The 25,502-nt window shown below is 33.0% G+C and overlaps 1 protein-coding gene across 1 annotated transcript; it reads right to left on the bottom strand.

The window, feature by feature from the left end:
* Window positions 1–11,109: 11,109 nt before the first annotated feature.
* LOC131937674 (zinc finger protein 883-like) lies at window positions 11,110–24,071 on the bottom strand. The gene is made up of 2 exons (XM_059295278.1): window positions 24,029–24,071; window positions 11,110–15,439 (listed from the first exon to the last, which is right to left on the bottom strand). Exon 2 carries the CDS (start codon window positions 15,413–15,415, stop codon window positions 13,472–13,474), a length of 1,944 nt encoding a protein of 647 aa, XP_059151261.1. The 5' UTR covers window positions 15,416–15,439; window positions 24,029–24,071; the 3' UTR covers window positions 11,110–13,471.
* Window positions 24,072–25,502: the final 1,431 nt, after the last annotated feature.

The raw sequence follows: 25,502 nt of genomic DNA, 5'->3' as shown, positions 1-25,502 counted from the left end.
TACCCTTTACCATCAGTTTAACATTCTCTAACACCGCCAAAAACACCATTTACCACTAAATAATCGCCGTCATATAAGCTAATTACTACACCAACCTAACTATAACCTAATTATAGTCGTTATAATTTTTCTAACAAAATATTTTGTGTAATAGTCTCACCACAAAAACAAAAAATATATTGCATCTCCTCTAGCCCCCACCTTTGGATAAAATGTAGATCTAGGTCATACTTAAAAAATTTACCAACAAGAAAATATTGTAAGGAAGCGTATTACTTAAACAAACTAAAACCTGCTTTGTATTAGCAGAAAAGCGGATGTTCTTCTCTATGTGATTTTTGCCGAAATGCATTTATTCATTGCTTATGATAGAGTGTCGTGTATCAACAAATGTAGTTTATTGTTCACGTGCGTAGAGTCAAGTAAAGATGGGTTCTCCTTCTTAGTACTTTTTACCTTGCATGGAGAGTAGCGTGTTTAGTTACTAATACAAAGTCTTTTTTATTCACATTTTCAGATAGAAACAACATATGTTTTACCTTTTTAAAAGGGTTTATAGTTTCCGAAATTACTTAAAGCACCGAATATATACACCATTAAGCAAAGTCCAAATAAATCCGTATAATATGTGCGTATAACCATAATTATATAATTATATTTTCGACCTATTCGTACCATGGACTTCTCGTTTGTAAGAGTTGTGTGTGTGTTTATTGTTGGCATGTACTTTCGCAGAATTTAGTGAAACCCGATACTAAAAACTAGTGTGCAATTTTTTTTCGATGTTAAAATACTCACGTGCTCTCTCAAATTTTAAATCAAACAGTGAAGTTGGTCAGAATAATGTTTTATTTCTTATAATTCATGGATGGGGCTTTGGTTCAGCTACTTACCTGTAACTTTCGTCTTGGTTTAATAAAACATACACGATGACATTTTATCTGGCGGGTGGTGGGGGTGGTGGGGTACAGTGTTTCTTCCAGACTTTTTTTCTCCGGGGGGGGGGGGGCACTTGAAATTTTCGGGGGGGGGGGGGCGGTAAACTTTCTTCGGGGGGGGGGGGGGGGGGCGGACACTGTTAAAAGTATATATTTTCTATATAAATTCTATAAATTTCATTTCGTTCGGGGGGGGTGGGGGGGGCGGTAAACATTTTTCGGGGGGGGGGGGGGGCGAACCAGAAGAGATGCCTGGAAGAAACTCTGGTGGGGTATTGACAGCTGAGTATCACGTTTACGTTTACGTTTACGTCCATGTTTATGTTTACGTTCACGATCGTGTTCGGGTTCGAGTTATTAAATGTATATATTTACATTATTTATAATTTATAATTGCAATTACTTTCGTCTTTAAATTTAAAACCACTATCTAATTAAACATATACGTTAGACTAGCGCAAGTTATGATCAATTAATATTACCCGTGCTCTACTAGCGATGTAGACATCTTTTCAGTTTTCACGACTAAACAAACAAATAAATAGTGCACAAGAGCTTTGGTAACTGCACATTATTTTCTATCTCGAAGATTTCTTTATACTGACAGATAAAACACAAGAAGCAAACAGTACATAGTCAAGTCTAACGGCGGCTAAAGTAACATTTTTTGTAACACTTAGCGATACATTGGGTAGAAGAAGCAGAGTTAGGTTAATATGTTACTTAACGTCAACGGTCACTTAATAAAACGGTGACATTGTTTATATTTGTGTTTTCTACGTTAATTGTGATGTTGGTGTTGTGAAACATGGTATGTTAACTGTATTGTCCATTATGTTGGATACTTGTAAGAGGATCGTGCATCCTTCGCTTAATAGCCATGATATTTCTTTGGTTTAATGTAAATAACAACTAACGCTCGTCACAATAACGATTAATCAAACTTTTGTATTTTTTAATTTTTTTTTATAAACTAAACATATATAGATGTATGTACCTTAGATTAACTTTTATCTACTGTTTTAAAACACTACTTTTTAAAATCAACATGTGGCTACAACACTAGCAAACTACTACCTATCTGTTCGACTGTAGTAACTTTCAACTTAACAATCTGCTCTGTATTAAAAATCAGTCTGTATGCTACTTCCCTTTCTTTTGGTGTAATGCGTTTATTATGGATGTTTCTAAATGTATCTTTAATGTCTAGTATATTGTGTTCCCTGGCCGAACTAATTCTCGTGTATAAGGGTGTCGCTTGTTGTTTGATTAGGATGTTGTATATTTTGTGCGTGTTTCCCCCAATAATGCTTTTTGTTTACATGGAATGTTGGTATATGTTCTGACAGTAGATGATATATGTTTTTTTTTCATGGTGACCCTCAGTTCTACTTGACTAATAATGTTTTTAAATGACGTGTCTTTTCCTGAATGTGTTAATGGGTATGTGATAGTCAGATCGTCTATAAAGTCTATATCTTCTAATTTTACACTGAATGTCCATCACATTCCTATTGGGGTATATTTAATTGTTTAACTCATTAACCAATTAAATAACACACGTGTTTGTTTTCAAATTACACTGTAGACGACACTGCATTTAAATAGCATTTAAAAGGTTTCTTTAACAAAGCGTAAGCAGTGGTCTAATCACAAAAGACAGGATCTGCTGTCCTAAATTTCTATTCCTCCTACTTTAAACTGTATTCATTTTCCCCCAACAACCTGTTTTATTTTACTTTAGTAAATGTATCAGTTTTTTTAACTACAAATGTTTAAAAATTTAACTACAAATGTAACTTCAATTTTAACTACGACTACTTAAAAATTCAAATTTTGATTAGTTAAAAAAAAACAATCAATAAAATAAACCATAATGACTGTGGCAGATAGTCAGTAAACACTGGATGACACTAATTACTTAATATATTTTATTTTGTCTTACCCATTTCGTTATCGATTACCGTTTCTCAAGTTTCACCCCTACCAAATGATAGTCTAAACTTTACATCAACCCTATTAATGACAGCTATAGCAACATTGTAAATCTGCAACAGTCCTCACACGTCGCATGATAAACACAGTAAAGTTACAGTGGACGCCGTGGGACAACGTCTAGACCAGGGGTCTCCAAACTTTTCAGTCCGAGGGCCGCATTAACTATCAAATTTCAGTTCGAGGGCCAGTTTCTTCCAGAAGTGTCTTTGATTTTTCTGGGCAGAGTTCCTCCGCCATCACCAACTATCGGTTTTTCCGTGGACAAAAAATCTCCGCGGGCCGGATGAGAGGACTTCGCGGGCCGCATCAGGCCCGCGGGCCGTAGTTTGGAGACCCCTGCAGTAGACCCAAGTTTCCCTACTGTAGGGCGCTCTTTTAAAACTCATAGTGTTCCTCCCGAAGCCAGGGCGCACCGGGTCAAACGAATTGTCATCGAATGTCGTGTGCCACAGAGTCAATATTGTAGAGTGCTCTTTAACACAACCTTAGGATATCCCAGGGCGCCAAATCGCATCCTGCCGGTGCGCCGGCAGACGCGCCTGATTCCATATAGTCAACAATTATTGTTGCCCATCGTGTCTTTAGTGTATAAATTTAAAAAAAAAAACCGAACGTAGGCGTCATAGTGTTCACATGGTAGCACGGGGCGCCGCGGGTGCGCCTGTTGTTGAATTTTTACCTTAGCCCCCATGCAGAAGGCTCAAGTTTTAATATCGCCGCCCTGGATTTTCGGGCACCAAGACGTTTATTAACAAAAATCGCACCCTCCAGGGAAACGCCCATAATAAATTTTAATTTTTGTTTTCGCAGAAACTTTCTCGTGAGTGTTTTCATTAACTCTCGAAAGTTTAACGGCACTCACATGAACGATGTCAAACAGCATCCGTTTTGTTTTTTACAAACTGTGTAGAGAAAAATTGCACCCTCCAGGAGCGCCGCCCTGTTAAAATTTAAAAAAAAAAGAATTTCTTACTGTAACCTCCCCTGAAGTTTTATGGCGAGCGGATGAACGGGATTAAACAGCAATCTACTTTTTTCGAATATATACCCTATATAGGGAAGAATCGATTCATGCCCTGCTGGGGCACCGTGCTTGTGAAATATATCCAGTGGTATTCTTAACTTAAGTTGCATGGCCATAGGATGAAAGGTGTAGTGCTGCATTTAGGACATAAACAAACCCATAAACAAACAAGCAAAACTTCATTATATATATACATAGAGAGAAACATACATAATTCTACATATGCATATATATATATATATGAATATATATATTTATATATATATATATATATATATATATATATATATATATATATATATATATATATATATATATATATATATATATATATATATATGGTGACTTCCCATTTTCCCCAAAGGCGTCAAATTTTGCACATAATCCACCTATTATTTCATGTGAAAAAAGCGTCGTTTTCATCGTAAATTATTAGATTTTGGTATCAGCCTCTCTCCGGTCGTCGCTTAGCAAATCTGTTATCGAAAAATTCAACAAGCATGTATTCACCTGTACATTTTGCAGTTTGTGTCATCTCCCCTCACCCCCCCCCCCCCCCCGGGTGATAGTTTTTAAACGTGCACAGTTAATTTTATATTTTGTTATCTGCAGTCAGTTATTAGTACCGTTATCTCTCATTAGTCATGTATTGAACTGGCAAAATGCATACTTCTTCTATATATTTTGCTATTTTTCGCCATGGTGTCACCCCCGAAATTTTGCCACCTTGCGCAGTCCTCAGCCCCGCCCCCTACCTTGTGACGCCTCTGGTTAGGGGTACTACTTGAGTACAGTAAATATGTATATATATATATATATATATATATATATATATATATATATATATATATATATATATATATATATATATATATATATATATCGGGGGGGTATAGCCCCTTGGCACACCTTGTACCTACGCCACTACATAATCATGTTCTTAAGATTATATAGCACATTCTATGTATAGATTCGATAAAAATAGCTATTACGTATTCTGCAATTTTATATTTGTAATAACATATTGTAAACGAAATGAGTCTTAAATTCAATTACAAAATGGGCCTTTATATTATGTATTTTTTCTATTTTGCAATCATATCATGTATTACTTGATGTATAGCCTAGATTCTATAATAATATACTAATATATTCTATATTACATAATCCTATATTATATCATTTAGTAATCTCTACCCTAATGTTTTCTATACCGAATAATCAATATTCTGTAATTCTAATTGTGTATAAATTAATCATATACTCTCTAAAATTAATCATAACTATGATCACAATTAAATTCAGCAATCCACTGTATTAATTTATATTGCTAAAAATAATTTAATTTTCAATTTTAAAGACAGAAGATACATTTTTTATAATATTAATTATTATTAGCTCTGTAAAATGAATGGTTGTTTAATTTTTCTTATATTAACTATTTTAAGCGATTAATTAATCGAAATGGTTTTATTCCGTTAGCTAGTTTTTACAGTTTATAACTATAACTAGGCATACTGCCTAGCTTCGCTTAGGTTTTCAAAAACATTTGATAATTTAAATAGTAATTATTAGGTGATGGATGAGGCGTGGAGTGCTTAAATGTAAACAGTAATGCTAATTTTAGAGAAGATGTTGTAGGTCTATGCTCTTTAACATCAGCTTACAGAGAAAGTGTTCGAAAGTACGCAATTTATAACTAAGATGGAAATAGAACTACAGAGGTTCCATGAACAGTATATCTCATAATTTATATTACATTGACTTTTAAAATTAATTTTTTATTTAATTATGATACGTAGCTTAATTAATAACTTATTTTTTTCTAAAACAAATGCTATACTTTGTCGTTTTCTGTTTATGTTTAAAATATTATACAATTATTTGAAAAATAATTATTTAAAAAGGTTACCTCCCTTGGAAATTAACCGAGTGACGTATCTCTGTGTTTACTTTTTTTTTAAACAAACAGTTACTATGCTTATATAAGAAAATACGATATATAAACATATTTAAGGACTACAATAGCTTTTTCCGACGGGAATAAAGTTTTTTTTATTTCCCTCCAGGGTCGGTCTACGACCTCAAATAATATTAACGGGATCGATCGTCAAATTATTTATATATATCTCATATACGGAGAAATTCACTCGCGGTCATCTTTTAGCACTGGTCGAGGGCTTTGAGTCTGACCAACAGTTTTTCCATACGGCCTAGTCATCTATAGAAGTGTATGCAAAACATTAGCATGATGAACAGAGGATAAGTAACGTAAAAATTGTGTTGAAATTACACTGTTTTTCCCATAAAATACAAAGATTATATAGGGAAATACGACTGGTCAGTTTTGACCCCTTTACGAAGTTTTCACAGATATGCCGAGTTTTTTGTGACACCCCAAGGTGTTCTCCTACCACCTCACAAAATATCAAGAGGGGTCGTCGGAGGAAATTTTTTTTCGTAATAGAGCTCATATAAATAGAATTTCACTCGCGGTCACTTTTTAGCCCTCGTCGAGGGCTTTGAGTGAAACCGACAGTTTTCCCTAAAGGTCAAGCCATTGACCTAAGTGTATGCAAAAAATTAGCCAGATATACTGAGTTTAAGTACCATAAAGTCTGCGTTGAAATGACCCTCTGTTTTTCCCATAAAATACAAAGATTATATAGGGAAATACAACTGGTCAGTTTTGACCCCTTTACGAAGTTTTCCCAGATATGCCGAGTTTTTTTTGACACCCCCAGGCGTTCTCCTACCACCTCACAAAATATCAAGGGGGGTCGTCGGAGGAAATTTTTTTTCGTAATATAGCTCATATAAAGAGAATTTCACTCGCGGTCACTTTTTAGCCCTCGTCGAGGGCTATGAGTGAAACCGACATGTCTGCCCTACGGCCAAGCCATTTACCTATAAGCATGCCAAAACTTAGCCAGATGTAAAGAAGGTAAGTGCCCTAAAATCCGTTTTGAAATGACCCTCTGTTTTCCCCATAAAATACAAAGATTATATAGGGAAATACAACTGGTCAGTTTTGACCCCTTTACGAAGTTTTCCCAGATATGCCGAGTTTTTTGTGACACCCCAAGGCATTCTCCTACCACTTCACAAAATTTCAAGGGGGGTCGTCGTCGAAAAATTTTTTTCGTAATAGAGCTCATATAAAGAGAATTTCACTCGCGGTCACGTTTTAGCCCTCGTCGAGGGCTTTGAGTGAAACTGACAGGTCAGCCGTACGGCCAAGCCATTTACCTATAAACATGCCGAAAATTAGCGAGATGTAAAGAGGGTAAGTGCCCTAAAATTCGTTTTGAAATGACCCTCTGTTTTTCCCATAAAATACAAAGATTATATAGGGAAATACGACTGGTCAGTTTTGACCCACTTCCCGATTTTTCCGAGATATGCCGAGTTTTTTGTGACACCCCTAGGCGTTCTCCTACCACCTCACAAAATTTCAAGGGGGGTCGTCTGAGGAAATTTTTTTTCGTAATAGAGCTCATATAAAGAGAATTTCACTCGCGGTCACCTTTTAGCCCTCGTCGAGGGCTTTTATTCAAACCGACATGTCTGCCCTACGGCCAAGCCATTTACCTATAAGCATGCCAAAACTTAGCCAGATGTAAATAAGGTAAGTGCCCTAAAATCCGTTTTGAAATGACCCTCTGTTTTCCCCATAAAATACAAAGATTATATAGGGAAATACGACTGGTCAGTTTTGACCCACTTCCCGATTTTTCCGAGATATGCCGAGTTTTTTTTGACACTCCTAGGCGTTCTCCTACCACCTCACAAAATTTCAAGGGGGGTCGTCGGAGGAAATTTTTTTTCGTAATATAGCTCATATAAAGAGAATTTCACTCGCGGTCACGTTTTAGCGTTCGTCGAGGGCTTTGAGTGAAACTGACAGGTCAGCCGTACGGCCACGCCATTTACCTATAAACATGCCGAAAATTAGCCAGATGTAAAGAGGGTAAATGCCATAAAATCCGTTTTGAAATGACCCTCTGTTTTTCCCATAAAATACAAAGATTATATAGGGAAATACGACTGGTCAGTTTTGACCCACTTCCCGATTTTTCCGAGATATGCCGAGTTTTTTGTGACACCCCTAGTCGTTCTCCTACCACCTCACAAAATTTCAAGGGGGTTCGTCGGAGGATTTTTTTTTTCGTAATATAGCCCATATAAGGCGCCGGTCAGTCGAGGTCAGTTTTGACCCCCTCTCCGTAAACTTTTCGGCCAACCGTCACCGGCCCTCGTGTTCTATCGACCCAAGGCACCATCGTGCCAAATTTGACGCGCCTGCGGCGCCGGGAAGTGCCCTATCGGGCACTTGACCACTTTGCTTTATATATATAGACTAGGCATGCTGCCCAGCTTCGCTTAGGCTTTCGAAAACATTGAGAATTTGAATGCTTAATTAATTCGCCCGAAGGTCGGTCTACGACCTCAAGAGTTATGAAGAGGTTCCTCCGTGGACATTTTTTTTCGATTTATAGCTCATATAAGGTACCGGTCAGTCGAGGTCAGTTTTGACCCCCACATCGTAGACTTTTCGGCCAACCGGCCCCCGTGTTCTGTCGCACCAAGGCAAGATCATGCCAAATTTGAAGCGCCTGCGGCGCCGGGAAGTGCCCTATCGGACACCCGACAATCTAGATCTAGATCTAGATTCCTAAAAGAATTTTTTTTTTTAAGTTTAGCCCGAGCATAATAAAAAAGAATACATTAACCAAGTTGACTTGCTGTGTCTCGAACCCGCACCACCTGCGTGGTTTAATGTACACTAACATCTCCGCTATTTAGGCACCTTATAAAATACGGAGAATGAAACACGTATTTTAAAATCTTAACTTACGCGAATATGCCTATTCTTTCAAATTAATTTTTTATCCCAAATTAGCCAGTTCCAAACAAAGATTTTGTATAAAATAAATAAGTCTTGAAATAGTTTAGTCCTAATATAGAAATTTATTTTTGGAATTGATTTTAGAGAAGTTAGAGTCTAAATCTAGATCTTAGCGTCTACGTCTAGATCTAGTTATTGCGTAGATTTAGATTTAGTCTAGATCTAGAATCTCTAGATCTAGAATCCAAATACATAAAATAAATTTTATGAGTTTAGGCCGGAAAAATTGTATTGTATACATTTCATAGTGTACGTAGATCTAAATCAAATTTGAATGAAATAGTTCATTTCTTTTCATTCTTAACACGGCAGATGACGTCATTAGTTAATGTATAAGCAATAGTGACGTCACAGTTTTATGCGTTCTTTTTCACATATATTAATGCTTTTCCGGTTGCATAAATAATACTGTTTCTCTACATTCGAATACGCCTTTAATTTTTATTTTTCTTCTTTAAGTAAAATTGTGGTTATACATTTAAAACATCTAACATATTATTTTCAACAAAAGTCCGTAAAAAGTTCTCCATATACCGCTGCCGATTCTGACGTGATGTCCGGCGATAATTTTTTGCGGACAGAGAAAGAGAGAGAGAGAGAGAAGAGCGCACATGGCCTTTTATAATATATATAGATTAGAGTCTCAACGACATAATCAAATGAGAAAAAATCTCTAGCGTTATTATATACCGACACTGTTGATAAGCCACTCAACGACAGTGTCGTTGAGAATAGTGTATGATCGGCTGAACAACGCTACAATAATTGGATAATTTTACAGATTAAAAGTTTTCTAAACTATATAAAGTAAAAGTTATCTTATTTAAAGCTTTACGATTTGTAAAAAGGGAAGACTAATAAGTAAAATTTGCAAGAAATTATAAATCATAACTTATTCCGTCTTGCAGAAACATTTTAAATAAAAAATGAACAACATTTTGCATATTATTTTTCAATTACTGTTAATATAATGTTTAATTATATTTCGAAACCAAATGGATGTATTAGCTCCCTTGATATGTTTAAATAATAAAAATGGGAAATAACAGTTACAAGTAACAATAATTGCGTAAATGCATTCATATTGGAGAATAGTGTGATGGTGCAAGTCAAATGCGTCGCAAGGCAGAAATGTGCTTTTCCCCAGCTCAGTGATTGATTAATTAAAGTTAAAAAATTGACGATCTCGTAAAGGGAGGGATGGGGGTGGTGAAACTATTGCAAACTTGCTAACTATATAGACAACAATGATACATCCAACTGAATAATTTACAGAGGAAGAAAAGTTTAGTGGAATATTTTCAATACAAGTAAATCATTGACCAGGGTGGTGTGACACAATGTCTAATTTACTTTTTTTCCACTTGAATTATATGTAGTTTAAGAAAAATATTTAACAATCGACGCTTTTTTTAATAGGAGAAATTGTGTGTTGGGGGATAATTAATAATAGTACCAATTGCATTTACATATATATGTATAAATAAATATATATATCTGTATATATTCAATTGTAACGTTAAACTGTTAAGATGTGGATTATTACATTAGACACATGTTTGACAATTCGCAGCCCCCTTCTTTTGATAAAACAAGTGATGAGTTGATGATACAATTGTCAACAAAGTATGTCTACTGAATATAGTCTGTTATTTTTTAAATTTAATTTCTCATGGTATATGGCGTTGCATAGCCACATTATTTCAACTCAGGAAACTAGCGTTTCATCAAGTTTTACTTTTTATTTATTTTATCATTTTAACTCCAAAATCAAACAACTTCTTCCTTGTAGTTTGTTCTTGGTTGGACAAAACCTATGGAAGTAAATACAAAACAAAAGCAGTCTGAAATCAGAGTCAATGGCTTCAATAGTGCATAACCAGTTGACACATATACTTAATTGTGTAGGAGGAAATCTCTTCCAACACCCACATTAAGAACGAAGAAGAAGAAGACGAAGTTTATCATAGCTCTCATCACTCACACACCTCATTACTTTCTAATTCAATAGCGGCTTTATTTTTCTTACTACTTCAACATAATATTATTATTATAATATTATTATTATTAATGTTGTCTGACACTGACCTTCACCTACCTGGTATGTTCAGACTTTGTAACATCACAAGAGAGTAAAACATACCAGTGTATTCAAAACACATTGGCCTTATTGGAATTTACATACAGAAAGTGTTGCCAGAAAAACAATAACAATAAAAATTGACTTATACTTTAGCCATTTTATTTCTCAAAATTTTCATGTTACAATTTCTAATGATTCACATTAGAATGTACATTACACGGTTTGTTTTTTTTATAGTAAGGAATATAAAATTAAATAAAAACTAGCCAAAAATTACATTATGATGAAACTAAGATACCAAAATGTAACAATTGCAGCTTTAGTCTTTCTTTTCTTCAAATTTATAATTTGTATTCTGTTTTTGTAAAAAAAAAAATGTTAATTTATGACATTGAAATGTATGGTTAATCTTAAAATTCTATAGCCTATATGAATATGTGAAGAAAATTATTTTATGCTCTTTTCAATCACATAGCATGCAGAGAGGAGTCTGAGATTTGGCATAACGTTTATACTGAGAACATGTTACAAATACATTTAAATAATAATAAAAAAAAAACCTTCATCTATTATACATATTTACCAATAACACAAAAAGAAGTAGGATACATAGAGAAAAAAAATGTACACATGCAGCTGACATAATAGAATAAATTTCTTTTTTACAGAATGTATAATAATTGTCGAGGTATACTTTTTGACAAAAGAATCTTTTCATAATACAAATATAAAAATGTATTAACTATGACCCACAATTGGTTAACCACTAGTTAAAGTTATGTGCAAAGAAAAAATTATAAGAAATTTAATAATAATAATTTGCTATAGATATTGATTGTTTATGCTAATAAACCGGGAGTGATCTCCCCTAACTTTCTCGAATATTCTTATATAAAACAACAGGGGATGGGAACACGGGATATAGTTATGATTTTACTTTCTCGTATATACGAAGTATAGAGAAAGTCTTGTAATCGTGCAAAAAAAAATCGAGATTGTAAAAATCTCGACGTTTTACACCTCACTGATACGGAAAAACATAGTTTTGCAATCTTGTCCGTATGTCTGTGTGTAAACACGATAACTTGAGTACCGTTACAGCTAGGTTTATGAAATTTCATATATACGTATTTTATAAAAATCGAAGATCCTGATCAACTTTTGAGTGATTTACGATAAACGGAAGTGGTACTTTTTCTACTTTGAACTTTTCAAAAGCCTATAACTTGAGTACTATTTCAGATAGATAAATGAAATTTCACATGTATGTAAAAGATCTAATTCAAATTTTGAGTTATTTCCGTTGACCAGAAGTACTAATTTACGCTATTTCCAATTTCTCAAAAAAGGTATATAAATTTATAAAGTACTAATAATATCCCGCACTATTATGCAAATTTTATTAGGCATTCACTTGGTGTGCAATTCTTTGTTTTTACGAGATTCTATTCTATTATAAAAAGTTTAAGTAATTAAAAATGGATTACAAATAGGCCAATTGTCTATGTCCTGAGTTGCCATCCCTCGTAGTTTTATATTAGAATATTCGAGAAAGTTTATTTAATCCATTTTAAATACTTAAACTTTTAAAAATAGAATAAAATCTCATAGGAAAAAGAATTGCGCACCAAGCAAACGCCGAATGAAGATGTTTATAATAGTGCACAATATTATTAGTACTGTATAATTTACATGCGTTTTTTAGTACTTCCGGTAAACAGAAATTTCTCAAAATTTGACTGAAAGTAGAGATATAGATCTTTTACTTACATGTGAAACTTCATTTATCTATCTGAAATAGTACTCAAGTTATAGGCTTTTGAAAAATTCAAAATAGAATAAGTACCACTTCCGGTTATCGGAAATGGCTTAAAAGTTGATATCGATCTACGTTTTTGATTAAATACTTATATTTAAAATATCATTAACCTAGCTGTAACGGTACTCAAGTTATAGTGGTTACACACAAACACACAGACAAGATTGCAAAATTATGTTTTTCCGTATCAGTGAGGTGTAAAATGTTGAGATTTGTAAAAATCTGGATTTTTTTTTTGCACGATTACAAGACTTTATATTTCATATATACGAGAAAGTAAAAAAATGACATTAAATTGGTTTTAAGTCCTGATGAATTTCTTTGGCAATATAAAGTAACTTTAATAGAAAACATTTCCTTACCAACATCCCATTCCTCTGTCTTACATATAGAATGAATTTTTTTAGAGTATTTAAATTAGATATTTGAGAAAATCTTTTGTGAAAAACATCATTTAGACTACGACTTCTAGAAAATCTTTAATGACAAATACCACATTCATGTAGCTTGTCTCCTGAATGAACTTTTTCATGTGCACTTAAATAAGAATGTTGCGAAAAAATTTTATGGGAAAAAAAGTTTATGTTTAGCTAAATAACTATTCTGAGTAATTTATATGAATTTTTTTCTCAAATCTACAAAATTATGTCTTAATCAATCACACTTCCAAGCAAACCTTATAGGACAAACATCACATCCATCATGATTCATGTGGCCTTTCATCTGAATGAATCTTTTTATGTCTTCTTAAAACAGAACTTCGAGAAAACTTTTTATGACAAACATCACATTCATATGGCTTATCTCCTGAATGAACTTTTTTATGTTCTCTTAAATGAGAACTTTGAGAAAACCTTTTATGACAAACATCACATTCATATGGCTTATCTCCTGAATGAACTTTTTTATGTTCTCTTAAATGAGAACTTTGAGAAAACCTTTTATGACAAACATCACATTCATATGGCTTATCTCCTGAATGAATCTTTTTATGTTCACTTAAGCTAAAATTTTGAGAAAACCTTTTATGACAAACATCACATTCAAATGGCTTATCTCCAGAACAAACTTTTTTATGTTCTCTAAAATTAGAACTTTGAGAAAACCTTTTATGGCAAAAATCACATTTATGTGGTTGATCTCCTGAATGAACGTTTTCATGTCGTAATAGATGATTCTTTTGCACAAAGTTTTTATGACAAACATCACATTCATGTGCCCTTACTCCTGAATGAATCTTTTTATGTGTTCTTAAATTAAAACTTCGAGAAAACTTTTTATGACAAACATCACATTCATGTGCCCTTACTCCTGAATGAATCTTTTTATGTGTTCTTAAAACAGAACTTCGAGAAAACTTTTTATGACAAACATCACATTCATATGGCTTATCTCCAGAATGAACAATTTTATGTTCTCTTAAATGAGAACTTTTAGAAAACCTTTTATGACAAACATCACATTCAAATGGCTTATCTCCTGAATGAACTTTTTTATGTTCTCTTAAATGAGCACTTTGAGAAAACTTTTTATGACAAACATCACATTCATGTGGCTTATCTCCTGAATGAACTTTTTTATGTTCTCTTAAATGAGAACTTTGAGAAAACCTTTTATGACAAACATCACATTCATGTGGTTTATCACCTGAATGAATCTTTTTATGTGTTCTTAAATTAAAACTTCGAGAAAACTTTTTATGACAAACATCACATTCATGTGATTTATCTCCTGAATGAACTTTTTTATGTCGTAATAGCTCATTCTTATCTGCAAAGTTTTTATGACAAACGTCACAATCATATGGCTTATCCCCTAAATGAATCTTTTTATGTTTACTTAAGTTAGAACTTTGAGAAAACCTTTTAAGACAAACCTCACACTCATATGGCTTATCTTCTGAATGAACATTTTTATGCATATTACTTTTAGAACTTTGAGAAAACTTTTGATGATAATAAACAATCTTATTTTCATTGTCTCTAGACAATTGTAGATTTTCTTCAAGTCCGTTTTCTTGTTTATTCTCAAAAAATAAACATTCTGTTGTGAAATCTTGTTTTAAATTTTCAGTAGCTGATAATTCTGGTTTTAAATTTTCAGATGTTGAAAAATCTGCTAATAATTCTGTTGTGAAATCTTGTTTTAAATTTTCAGTAGCTGATAATTCTGGTTTTAAATTTTCAGATGTTGAAAATTCTGCTAATAATTCTGTTGTGAAATCTTGTTTTAAATTTTCAGTAGCTGATAATTCTGGTTTTAAATTTTCAGATGTTAAAAATTCTGCTAATGCAGCAGGTTTCTTATTAATTTTTTCAATTGAAAATGTAATATCAGGTTTAACATCTTGAGAAGTTTTAAATGACATGTTAGGTTGTATATCCTGGAAATTAAAAAATGGTAAATCTGGTTTTATGTCATTAGAAGAAGAAAATTCTGAATTAACATTAGGTTCAACATCTTGAGAAGTTTTAAATGTCATGTCCGGTTTTATATTCTGAAAATTAAGAAATGACAATAATTCTGTTTTGATGCCAGCAGAAGATGGTTTCAAATCTTCAGAAGATGAAAACTCTGTTAATTCATTTGACTGTATATCTAGAGTAGATGAAACTGCAGCTAACACATCTGTTTCCACCTCCATGCTGGACAGCTTCTTAGATATGAACTGATGATTAAAAAAATGTAAATGTTAAACTGGTGATTAAATAGCCAAAACAACATTTTATTAATAACATGACACAATTTGTAACACATGCCAGACTTTTGTCAGTCTGATTCTAATGATTACTTAGGCAGATGTAATTTTAAAATAGACAACCAGTAATGCAAAGCCATCAGGACTGCAGATTAATATCTTAAGCTACCAGTTTCTTAAAATTATTTTTAAAAATAGGAATACTAGGATATTAATAATAACAAAAATCTAAACTTGATTTGCTTTTGTTAGTTTTTAAATGTAAGTAATGTGTGATTAATCTTATCCAAATATGTATTAAAAGTTTGAAAATTAATTTTAATTTCAGTTCTAAACTGTCATAAACAGCTTAATAAACACTTGCTTTCTTCAGGTAGCTTGGCACTAAATTCCACTTAATGTTTTTTAGTTTTGTGACAATATTTGTATATAATAGGACTTGTAAGTTCTTGTTCTCTCCCACTTAAGTTCAAGTCCTGTTAGCCGGGAAGAGATAAAAAAAATTGGAACTAAGTCAATTGTTGTGAATGGGATTACTGCTGCTCTAATCAACTGGCTTAGCTTTTTTAAACTAAGGAAAGAACACAACACTAATGGTGTCATCTTCCAGTTTTAGAATACAAAGAAATGAACTATTTCATTCAAATTTGATATAGATCTAGATTCTATTAATTTACTTATCAAGACCTGCACTATGAATTGTATACTAATAGAGAGGTTGCACACACGTGTTTACATCAGCAGCCATGATGATGCCCTAGCCTAGCACTGGTCTTCTCTATGTATTTCATAGTGCTAGTCTTAAGTTTATTTAAAAAACCTGCAACCAGCAGAACAACAACAATATTTAAAGAAATTTAAATTATTCAGGAAACTTTTTTTTTGCTTTTTGTCCAGCTGATAGACAATATGAATATAATAAATAACTGAACAAAATGTAAACATCTATCGGAATCTATCCAATCAAAAGTGAAAGCCACAACTCCAGAGAGTCAGACTCAAGAATACCCAAGATTCTAGAATTTAGATTTAGCTGTAAGCTAGATCATTTTAAATACACAAAAATGCACTTAACTTGATTTTACAGATGGACTTGTGATTATTTATGAAGTCATAGCAAGACTAGGGCTAGTAGTTGTGGCCAAAGTAAGATCATTCTTTATTTTTTAGATCCAGTAATATTTAGTTAGTTAGCATATTAAATTTCTTATATTATATTCTAGTGCCCACTACTACACTTGTAAGCTGTCACACTGTTAAAGTGTTAGATAATCAGTGGATAGATCAAGATGATTAACTCAAGTCACACTACATTAACTATGAAACACCATTTACTTGATGAACACTGTTTAAAATTTTAAAGCATAACTTAAGATCACACAATTGTCCTCTAAATTTACTGGAATCCTAGACTAATACTATAAAATAATGTTAGCACTTATATTTGCTACTCAAAATATTTAGACTACATACTACTATATTTAATAATGGGCCTAAATATGTTTTTAAATTATTCATACCCACTTGACTTACAGCAGACATCAATAATTTTAATTGGTTGAATTATATTTATAATTATATTATAATTTTAGCCACAGCAGGTTAATTAGTACGCCTACTTGATTTATTTTGCAGGTCTGGGTATTCACTGAAAGCATTATAAAAGCCTGTTGTACCATGGATTTTGAGTGACCAAGGTGGACTCATTATTGCCACCTGCTACAATTGTATGGATGGATATGCACAACTTTTTCTAATGTAAAAGTAAAATTAAAAAAAAAAAGAATTAATGAATTGATTTTATTTGTTTTATATTTAAAAATTTACAAACTGAACCTTTAAAAAGTTGAATTGCAACAATAGAAGAAGCATATCTGAATGAACTAAAAAAAATAACACTTTGTGTAGGTCAGTGCATTTTTAAATTCAAAAAAATGTTCATGTTGACAGCTAATATCCAATGGGTATGTGTTGAGGGTCTGATTACTGCAGCAATGAATATTTGTATTACCTACACCCATATCCATTGGGGTAGTCTTGATTGCCTGATTACAGCTGCACTTGATATTTGTTCAATCAGGAAGACTATGTATGAGATACAAATCTAAAAAATCTACTTGCACTTCTTTATGTATTAAAATCTAGAAGAAGCTAAAACTAATTTTTTTTAAAAATATGCCAAGACTCTAGGCTAAAGTAGGTCTAGATACTTTAAATTTAATTAATCTATGTCAGAGTATGTCTGTCTATCTGCTAGACTCGAGCCTAATGTTAATGGAACCATGTTTAAAAAACAACATAAAAGTAAAGTTTCCCTTTCAAACCTGACGGTCTATGGGGCAAGTGAAGTAGAGTTCACTTGTTTCTGTGTCCTCGGCATAGAAGAGAAAGTGTGGTAAGCACTATGTCCAGCCGCCTTTACTCTCCCTAATGTGAGTTAGGTACCCACCATAATGACAGTTGAACAGCCGAGTTTTTAACAGAATCATTTCAGTCTCGGTATCAGCGTGTGCATTTAATATGGTTTTTTGTTGACTAATAATGTGTATAATTTGGTTTTAATTTTACTTATAAGTACTGGTAGCCTATGTTATTTTAAATGTGTTGGATTTTTTAGCTATTTCTTTGCTCTGTCACTAATATTGTTCAACAAGTAGGAATGTACATAATGTTTTTAACCAAGAAATATTTTATAAATTATTTTTTCTAAATAAGTATAACAGTAAAAATATATAGGCCTATAATTCTAGTGAAACGGGTACCCAACGTTAGTGTAGTATAATCAACAAGCTACAGCAAACAAAAAGGCACCTGACATATAATAATCATATAAATGAAAAAAAATTATATGTATATTCTTGTACATATTATGCGGTCTTACCTAATGATAAAAGTCAAACATATTTATTGCCAAAGTGCTGCTTTAAATTTGCTAGAGCATTCAGTTAAAAAATTCTTTGAAAGTATAAGTTGATATGTTTCAGTGGATCGTTACACAATACAAGTAGGTCTACTATAAGTATTAGTATTAGCCTAACTACTAGAATTCTACATAATACAACTTTCAATGTATGAAATAATATTTAGTTAGTGTTTGATTGAACTATTACTGTTATTGTAAATAATAATTTAACAGGCAAAAAAATTAACAAATGGGTTTTTTTTTAACTAGACAGGCCTATATAGTTATATACTTTAATACTTAGGCCCTATTAGTTAGTATTTACTTTAGTATTATTTATTAGGATAATAATAGCGCATTTTAAATGAAAGGTTACATTAAAATAATCAATGAATAGACATTGTATAATAGATCTAGTATGGTTACAGAATGCTGGGTTAAAACTTCTTTGTAGTATTATATTAATATAGCCTAGATAAGAGAAGATACCTTCATTTAGCTAATAGAAGTTGGCCTAGGGCGTAGGCCTATATATTATAAATTGCAAGCTAGTAGACAAAATAAATGTATTCATGTAGGGCATTGTAGGGGACTAGATTTATTTATTATCTAACAAATAAAACCATTATATAATTAACTGTTACTTTGTTAAGCCTAATTTAATTATGGTGTGTTGGTATAAAATAAAGTAGACTTTCAAGTTTCAAACACAAGATGCACATATGTTGTTATCTGAGGTTTGCGGTACTTAAGAAGTACAATTGGTACATAATTTAAACTTTAAACACAAGGAATGTGGTTCAGCATGCCTTAGCGGTAGAGCACTACACTGCTTACCTAGGGGCCTACTGGATCCGAATTTATTTATAATAAATTATTAGTCCCCCTATAAATGAATATTATAGATAGGGTCTAAATGAATAATAAATCTAAATCAATGGCTCAATATATTTGATTATATCAATATAGGCAAGAAATTATCTTTAGACAGCAGTGTTTGCGAGCAGGATTTGCTATATAAAAAGCGGCCATCTGTAAGGTATAGTGGCTTCCCCTGAATCTTGCGCTATAAGTTTACTAAACTATAAAAAAAAAATAAACAAGATGGCTGCCATAGTAAATGAGCATGGTTGCATCTGTTGGAAACATTGCTAGTCTTCATTTATTACTGAAAAGTTTAAATTCAATTGTTTAAAAACAGGTAGGTCTACATAAAATAAATGGGACAAGGGAACATTTTTGTATTTTTTAAAAACATTTGATTTGAAGGAATTATTAAAATTTATTAATTTAAGGCATTTTAAAGGAGTCACTGTTTTTCACATTACTAGTCGCGGGTGATTTTACGTACCCAAAACGATAGATTACCATTTGGATCTAGATCTAGTAGATCTAGTTAAGTACTAGACTATCTAAATGGCATGGTAAATTACTCTAGGCGATCAGCGTAGTCACTTGGACTTGGTTTTCTCATCTAGATCTAGATTTCTAGGCCTACTTTTTAATCATGCGCAGCTAGTTGCATATATTTACATTTATTAGCCTATATCAAATTAAAAAAATACCATCTTGACTCTAGATCTAGATCTAATACTAATAGTAATAGTGGACGTAAAGAGTAAAGTGCCTACCTTATTTAAAATATTTAGACTTTCTATTACGGGTCTAGCCCGTGGTGGTGAAACGGAAGTAGACTAGATCTCTAGATCTACTGAAATTTTAATATTGTCCGCGCTGGCGAGAGAAATCCTTTTTTGAGTTTTAAAATGTCAAAAATTGATTAAAGATTTAATTTTGTTTTTATTTCCTCAAACAATTTCACAATTATAATATGTAATTTTTTGTATCAAGAAAAAAAATTATTGCACCACAACTGGTTACTATAAAATAAGGGGTCAGTGTTTCTTCCAGACTTTTTTCTCCGGGGGGGGGGGGGGCACTTGAAATTTTCAGGGAGCGGTAAACTTTCTTCGGGGGGGGGGGACACTGTTAAAAGTATATATTTTCTATATAAATTATATAAAGTTCATCTCGTTCAGGGGGGGGGGGCGGTAAAAAATTTTCGGGGGGAATTCGCCCCCCCCCCCCCCCTCGAAGAGATGCCTGGAAGAAACTCTGTAAGGGGTCATCCATAAATGACTTCACGTTTTATTTTTGACGATTTTACCTACATGCTACACCCAGCTGTATTTATAACTGAATATAGATAAAAATGTTAGTTATCTGAGCACAGTTTAAAGCAATCACCGTGGTGGTGACGGAGGGGGGGGGGGGAAGAAGACACCATTAGGTGCCGCACCGAGTGACACCCGACCTCGCTACGCCACTGAACTGATGATATTAATAAGGCACTTTATTATTATGTACTAGCCATCGGTACCTGTTTCACGTGAATTATAGGCCTATATATTTTAAATTGTTGAACTTGTTTAAGAAAAATAATTTATAAAATAGTTATTTGTCAAAACGCAATGTGCATAATTACACGCTGAACGATATTATTGACAAAGCAAAGAAAAAACTAATTAGCTAAAAATCCGACACATTTAACATAACATAGGCACACACTGATTAAGTGACTTAAATGATTCCGTTAAAAACTCGGCTATTCCACGGTATTCTTCTTGTTTTTATAGTGATTTATTTTTATTAGGTTTTTATGAATAGATCTATAGATTTAAATTAAATATTTCATTTCTTCATCGGGAACTATACCATATTAAAAGCACTCGCTGATTAAGAGACTAAAATTAAGAGACTTAAACGATTTCTTTAAAACATATCTCATAAAAAATTTTTAAATATGTATTAAAGTTTTATTTGACATAAAAACTAGCTTAGGATTATATTACACTGTTTGAAGAAATATAAACAAATTTTTTATAAGGAATTTAAAACCCTTATTTATTTATTACTTATTTATTACTCTTTTATTGTGTAAGGGGTAAAACCTTAGCTTAGCGTCGGAAACTATCGGGATGTTTGTTGAGTTTCGGTAACTAGAGTTACGGTAAACCATGGTTTATTTGACCATTGAAATATAAATAAATTGAAAGTCGATTGTAGTAAATTAATGTTTTAATTTTTTAAGTTTAATCGACAAAAGGAAACAAGAATAAATATAATAGTAGATTTAAATAAGTAGATCTAAAAATAAAAAATAAAAACATATATTAATATAAATATAAATAATGAAGTCAAATGTAATAATTTAATGTATTTGGCTTGTAGCGAATTTGCGACCATTAATTAATTAGATCTAGATCTAGATCATTTGTCCGTGATATCATTTGTCCTGGTATCTTTTGTCCTTGAGATCATTTGTCCTGAGATCATTTGTCCTGAGATCATTTGTCCGTGAGATATTTTGTCTGAGATATTTTGTCTGAGATCATTTGTCCTGAGATCATTTGTCATGGAACCGATCAGGGGTATGCCAACAGTCCCTATTGAATAGTGTCACTATCACATCAGAACACTAGCACTACCAATTTTACCCTTATAAATACCATCATAACAACAGTCTGTCTTCAATATTCTCAGGCAACCAAGAATCAGTAATATCATGTATATATATATATATATATATATATATATATATATATATATATATATATATATATATATATATATATATATATATATATATATATATATATATATATTTATATATACACTTTATCTCGTCATACTTCTAGTCATGTCAAGTGTATCATCCAACCTAAATACAGCATAAACATATAAATATCCGACATATCAATTAACATAAATACTACATCCAACACACAATCCGATTGTTCAAACTGTTCCTACACTTATAGCGCCGAATATGAAGATGACGGCATTTCAACATTTTTTTCTTTTAAATAAACCCTATTTCATGCAGTAATTCAATTCACACCATTTATGGTAATCGTACAACCAAGCATGTGGTTAATTGAACTTTTTGGATGTACCGAACTGAACCAATTCCATACGCGCATGGGCCGAAACCTTAGATATATCTTACACACCGACAACACCATTGTGGATTATTTTAGTCGGCGGTGTGCCCTTGTCAAACGCCAAGAGCCAGATTCTACAAACATCTGGGGTTCGATGGAGTCCCTGTTAACAACTACAGATCTAAATCATTGAACTAAAACTAAAGATTCTTATCTTATTCATGTCTATTAACAAACTTCCAGTTATTATATACTAGGTCAATTAGCTCTGGCCGATTCATACTCACTAAATCACATACATTATCACAAAACAAATACCATAAGGCAATATGTAGGCCTATGTATTTCTTAGTTATTAACCAGCACTAAAACATTATGAATCAAATGGTATAGGTAGTTTTATACTTAGAGTCTGGTCAAGTGGATGGTCAAACTGTGCTACAGTATGAATATATACATACATATACGCAATAATAACTAGCGCCATTACAAAAGCATCAAATAGACATCGCATATACTGACTGTTCAACTTAAAATCAACATAGTTTGAACGTGTATCTATTTACACATATACCGCCCTATAGGATTTTTAGCGCAATTTCCATTCTTGAGAATTGCGTTTATTAACCCGTCATTTCTGGATGGATGGATGGATGGATGGATGAATGTGTGTCCGCAGCTTTAAGTCGTATCTCCTCCTCAACGAAGCAATATCGATGACTAGTTCCAAAAGCAATTATGTTAAGCAAGTTACGAGGATGAACATAGGCCATAAAAATTCCGGGTTTCTTTCATGGATTTCCCAGAAAAGCCAAAAAATCTCGAAAAAAAGCAGTTTTTGGCCCATATCTCGGCAACCAGACCACTTAGCGACTTGAAACATGTACCAATCGATTCCTGTCATAATTTAGAACAATATTGCCGAAGAAAGTTTTCAAAAATATTCTCTCGTTCGGTCACAAATTTTAAAATTACATAAACACCTACAAACCGATTGTTCTTCTAGCTTGAACGCACCCCAACATTATACGTCAGAGCTATTTTTAGATAACATAAGGAAATTGCGCACAAATGTCACTAGACTTTTTTAATTAACTTGTTTTAAAAAGTTGTTACAAAGCAATTATCAATTTTATTCCATTTTACATTTGACAGTTACTTCCCTTTTCAATCATTTGAAACAAATAAGGTAAATAGGCCTAATTTTAAAAAAAATGCTTCATACATATGGATTACAAATAACGTTTGAGAAATTTGAAATAAAATAATAGGCCTACATTTATTTGATTAAAATTAATTTTTAGTACAGTTTGACATGTAATGGAATAAATAATAATCATTTAGGCCTAATTATAGATTCAAAATTAAAAACTTTAGAAAGGTTAATATTTAATTCCTTTAAGTATAAAACTTTTATCTTTACGAAGTTATGAAACACATTTGTATCATATTAGCCTTTAGCTAGTAAATTAGTTTATCTAAATAAATATAATATTCGTACCTTTACAGATTATTTTTAAAATGGCTATGTCATGAAGTTGAACAAAATACCAATATTCAAAGCTATTACTTATGTAGGCCTATGGAGAAAAAAAACTATTATTATCAACGTCAGCAGAGGGGTTGCTCCCTCTTTCACCATTCCCTCTAAGACAAGAGCCGGTGAGGAGTAATGTTACGAATAAAAAAGTTGAATAAACAAATGGCCCAAACCTTTTCACACTCAGCAACGGCAATTCTAGAACTAGAATCTAGATCTAGATCTACCTAAAGTAGGATGCCAGACCTCTATACAACTGCAACAGCCTCGCCTACAAATCAAATAACTATCTCGGCAAAAGAATTATCTGCGAGGTCATGTAATTAGGCAACTCATCTGTAAACAACAAAATCTTCAACTCAACTACGGCAAAGCCTATACCTGATGTATTAAATACATTTACTATATTTTATGAAGCGACCCACCAGCCTAGATATTGGTCAGTTTGAAGTAGTGGAACAGTGGCTTGCCAGGTTGGTTCGATGATGGATCACAGACAGAAGCACGGTAGAAAGACAGAGAAATCACGTTAAATAGGAGCTTGTAAATATGACACGTTAGTACAGCTCTCCGCACACTTTTATTCAATATCATTATAATTATAATGAATTCGTTTTCATTATTTTAATACCTAGGAAATCAATATGTTACTTGAATATGTATTTCTCTACACACACATAATGAAAAAGAATTTCACAGGGCGTAACAAAATCAACGACACTTTTAACGAAAAACTGTTCACAACACGAATTAACAATTGTTAATATCAGAAATTAGCAATATAATGAAAGCATAATTTAAATAAAAATATCCACTTAAGACGACTTATACCGAGATTATCATAAGCACTATTATTTTTATATCAAAACTTGTAAAACCGTAATACAGTTAGAAATGTTAAAATGATATATATGATACAAACGACTTTTTTTTTTTAATAAAAAGTGAAAGTATTGGAATAACATTGACTTAGGGTGACTGCCATTAGCCAGGCAGGCCTCAACACACCCACCCAGAGGCGTAGCGAGGGGGGGGGTGGGTGCGGATCGCACCGGGTGACACCATTTAAGGGGGGGGGGTGACACCAAGGCAAAAAAAAAAAACAAAATATATAGTGAAAAATGATAATTCCACTTAATTAGGTGATTAATTCGAGTGTTAACTAGTCTTTTAATAGGCACAAATCCAAAGTTTGAGTGTGTGTGTGTGGGGGGGGATGCAAATCGAAAGTTTGTTGAGGGGGGTGGGGGGTTGCAAGTCCCCGGCCGAAAGGGTCGCTACCGGGTGAGATCCGACCTCGTTACGCCACTGCACCCACCTCAGATTAACTAGCTTTGATATCGGTCGGATTACCGTGTACCCGTCGATTATGTCCTTTGGTTCTCACAGACTTCCACCCAGTGCCGGCGCAAGGTTATTTAGCGCCATAGGCAAAACTTATTAAAAGCGCCCTGCGGACTAACGTTCGATTTGCACCCCCCCCCCCCACTTATACTTTTGATTTGCACCCCCCCCCCCCCCTCAAACATTTGGTTTTCACCCCTCCCCTCAAACTTTCGATTTGCAACCCCCCCCCCCCCCCTTAAACTTTATATTTGTTTTTCCAACCCTTTTTGGCGCTCCCCTACGGCCAGCGCCCTAGGCGAC

The sequence above is a fragment of the Physella acuta genome, unplaced genomic scaffold, assembly GCF_028476545.2.
Source record: "Physella acuta isolate Inbredline_101_S28 unplaced genomic scaffold, ASM2847654v3 ptg000218l, whole genome shotgun sequence".
NCBI lineage: Eukaryota > Metazoa > Mollusca > Gastropoda > Physidae > Physella > Physella acuta.
Note: the sequence above shows the minus strand (reverse complement) of the source record. Positions and strands in the feature narration are given on the sequence as shown.

Coding starts and splice junctions, on each gene's coding strand:
- LOC131937674 (XM_059295278.1), bottom strand. CDS start 15,415: ATGGAGGTGGAAACAGATGTGTTAGCTGCAGTTTCATCTACTCTAGAT.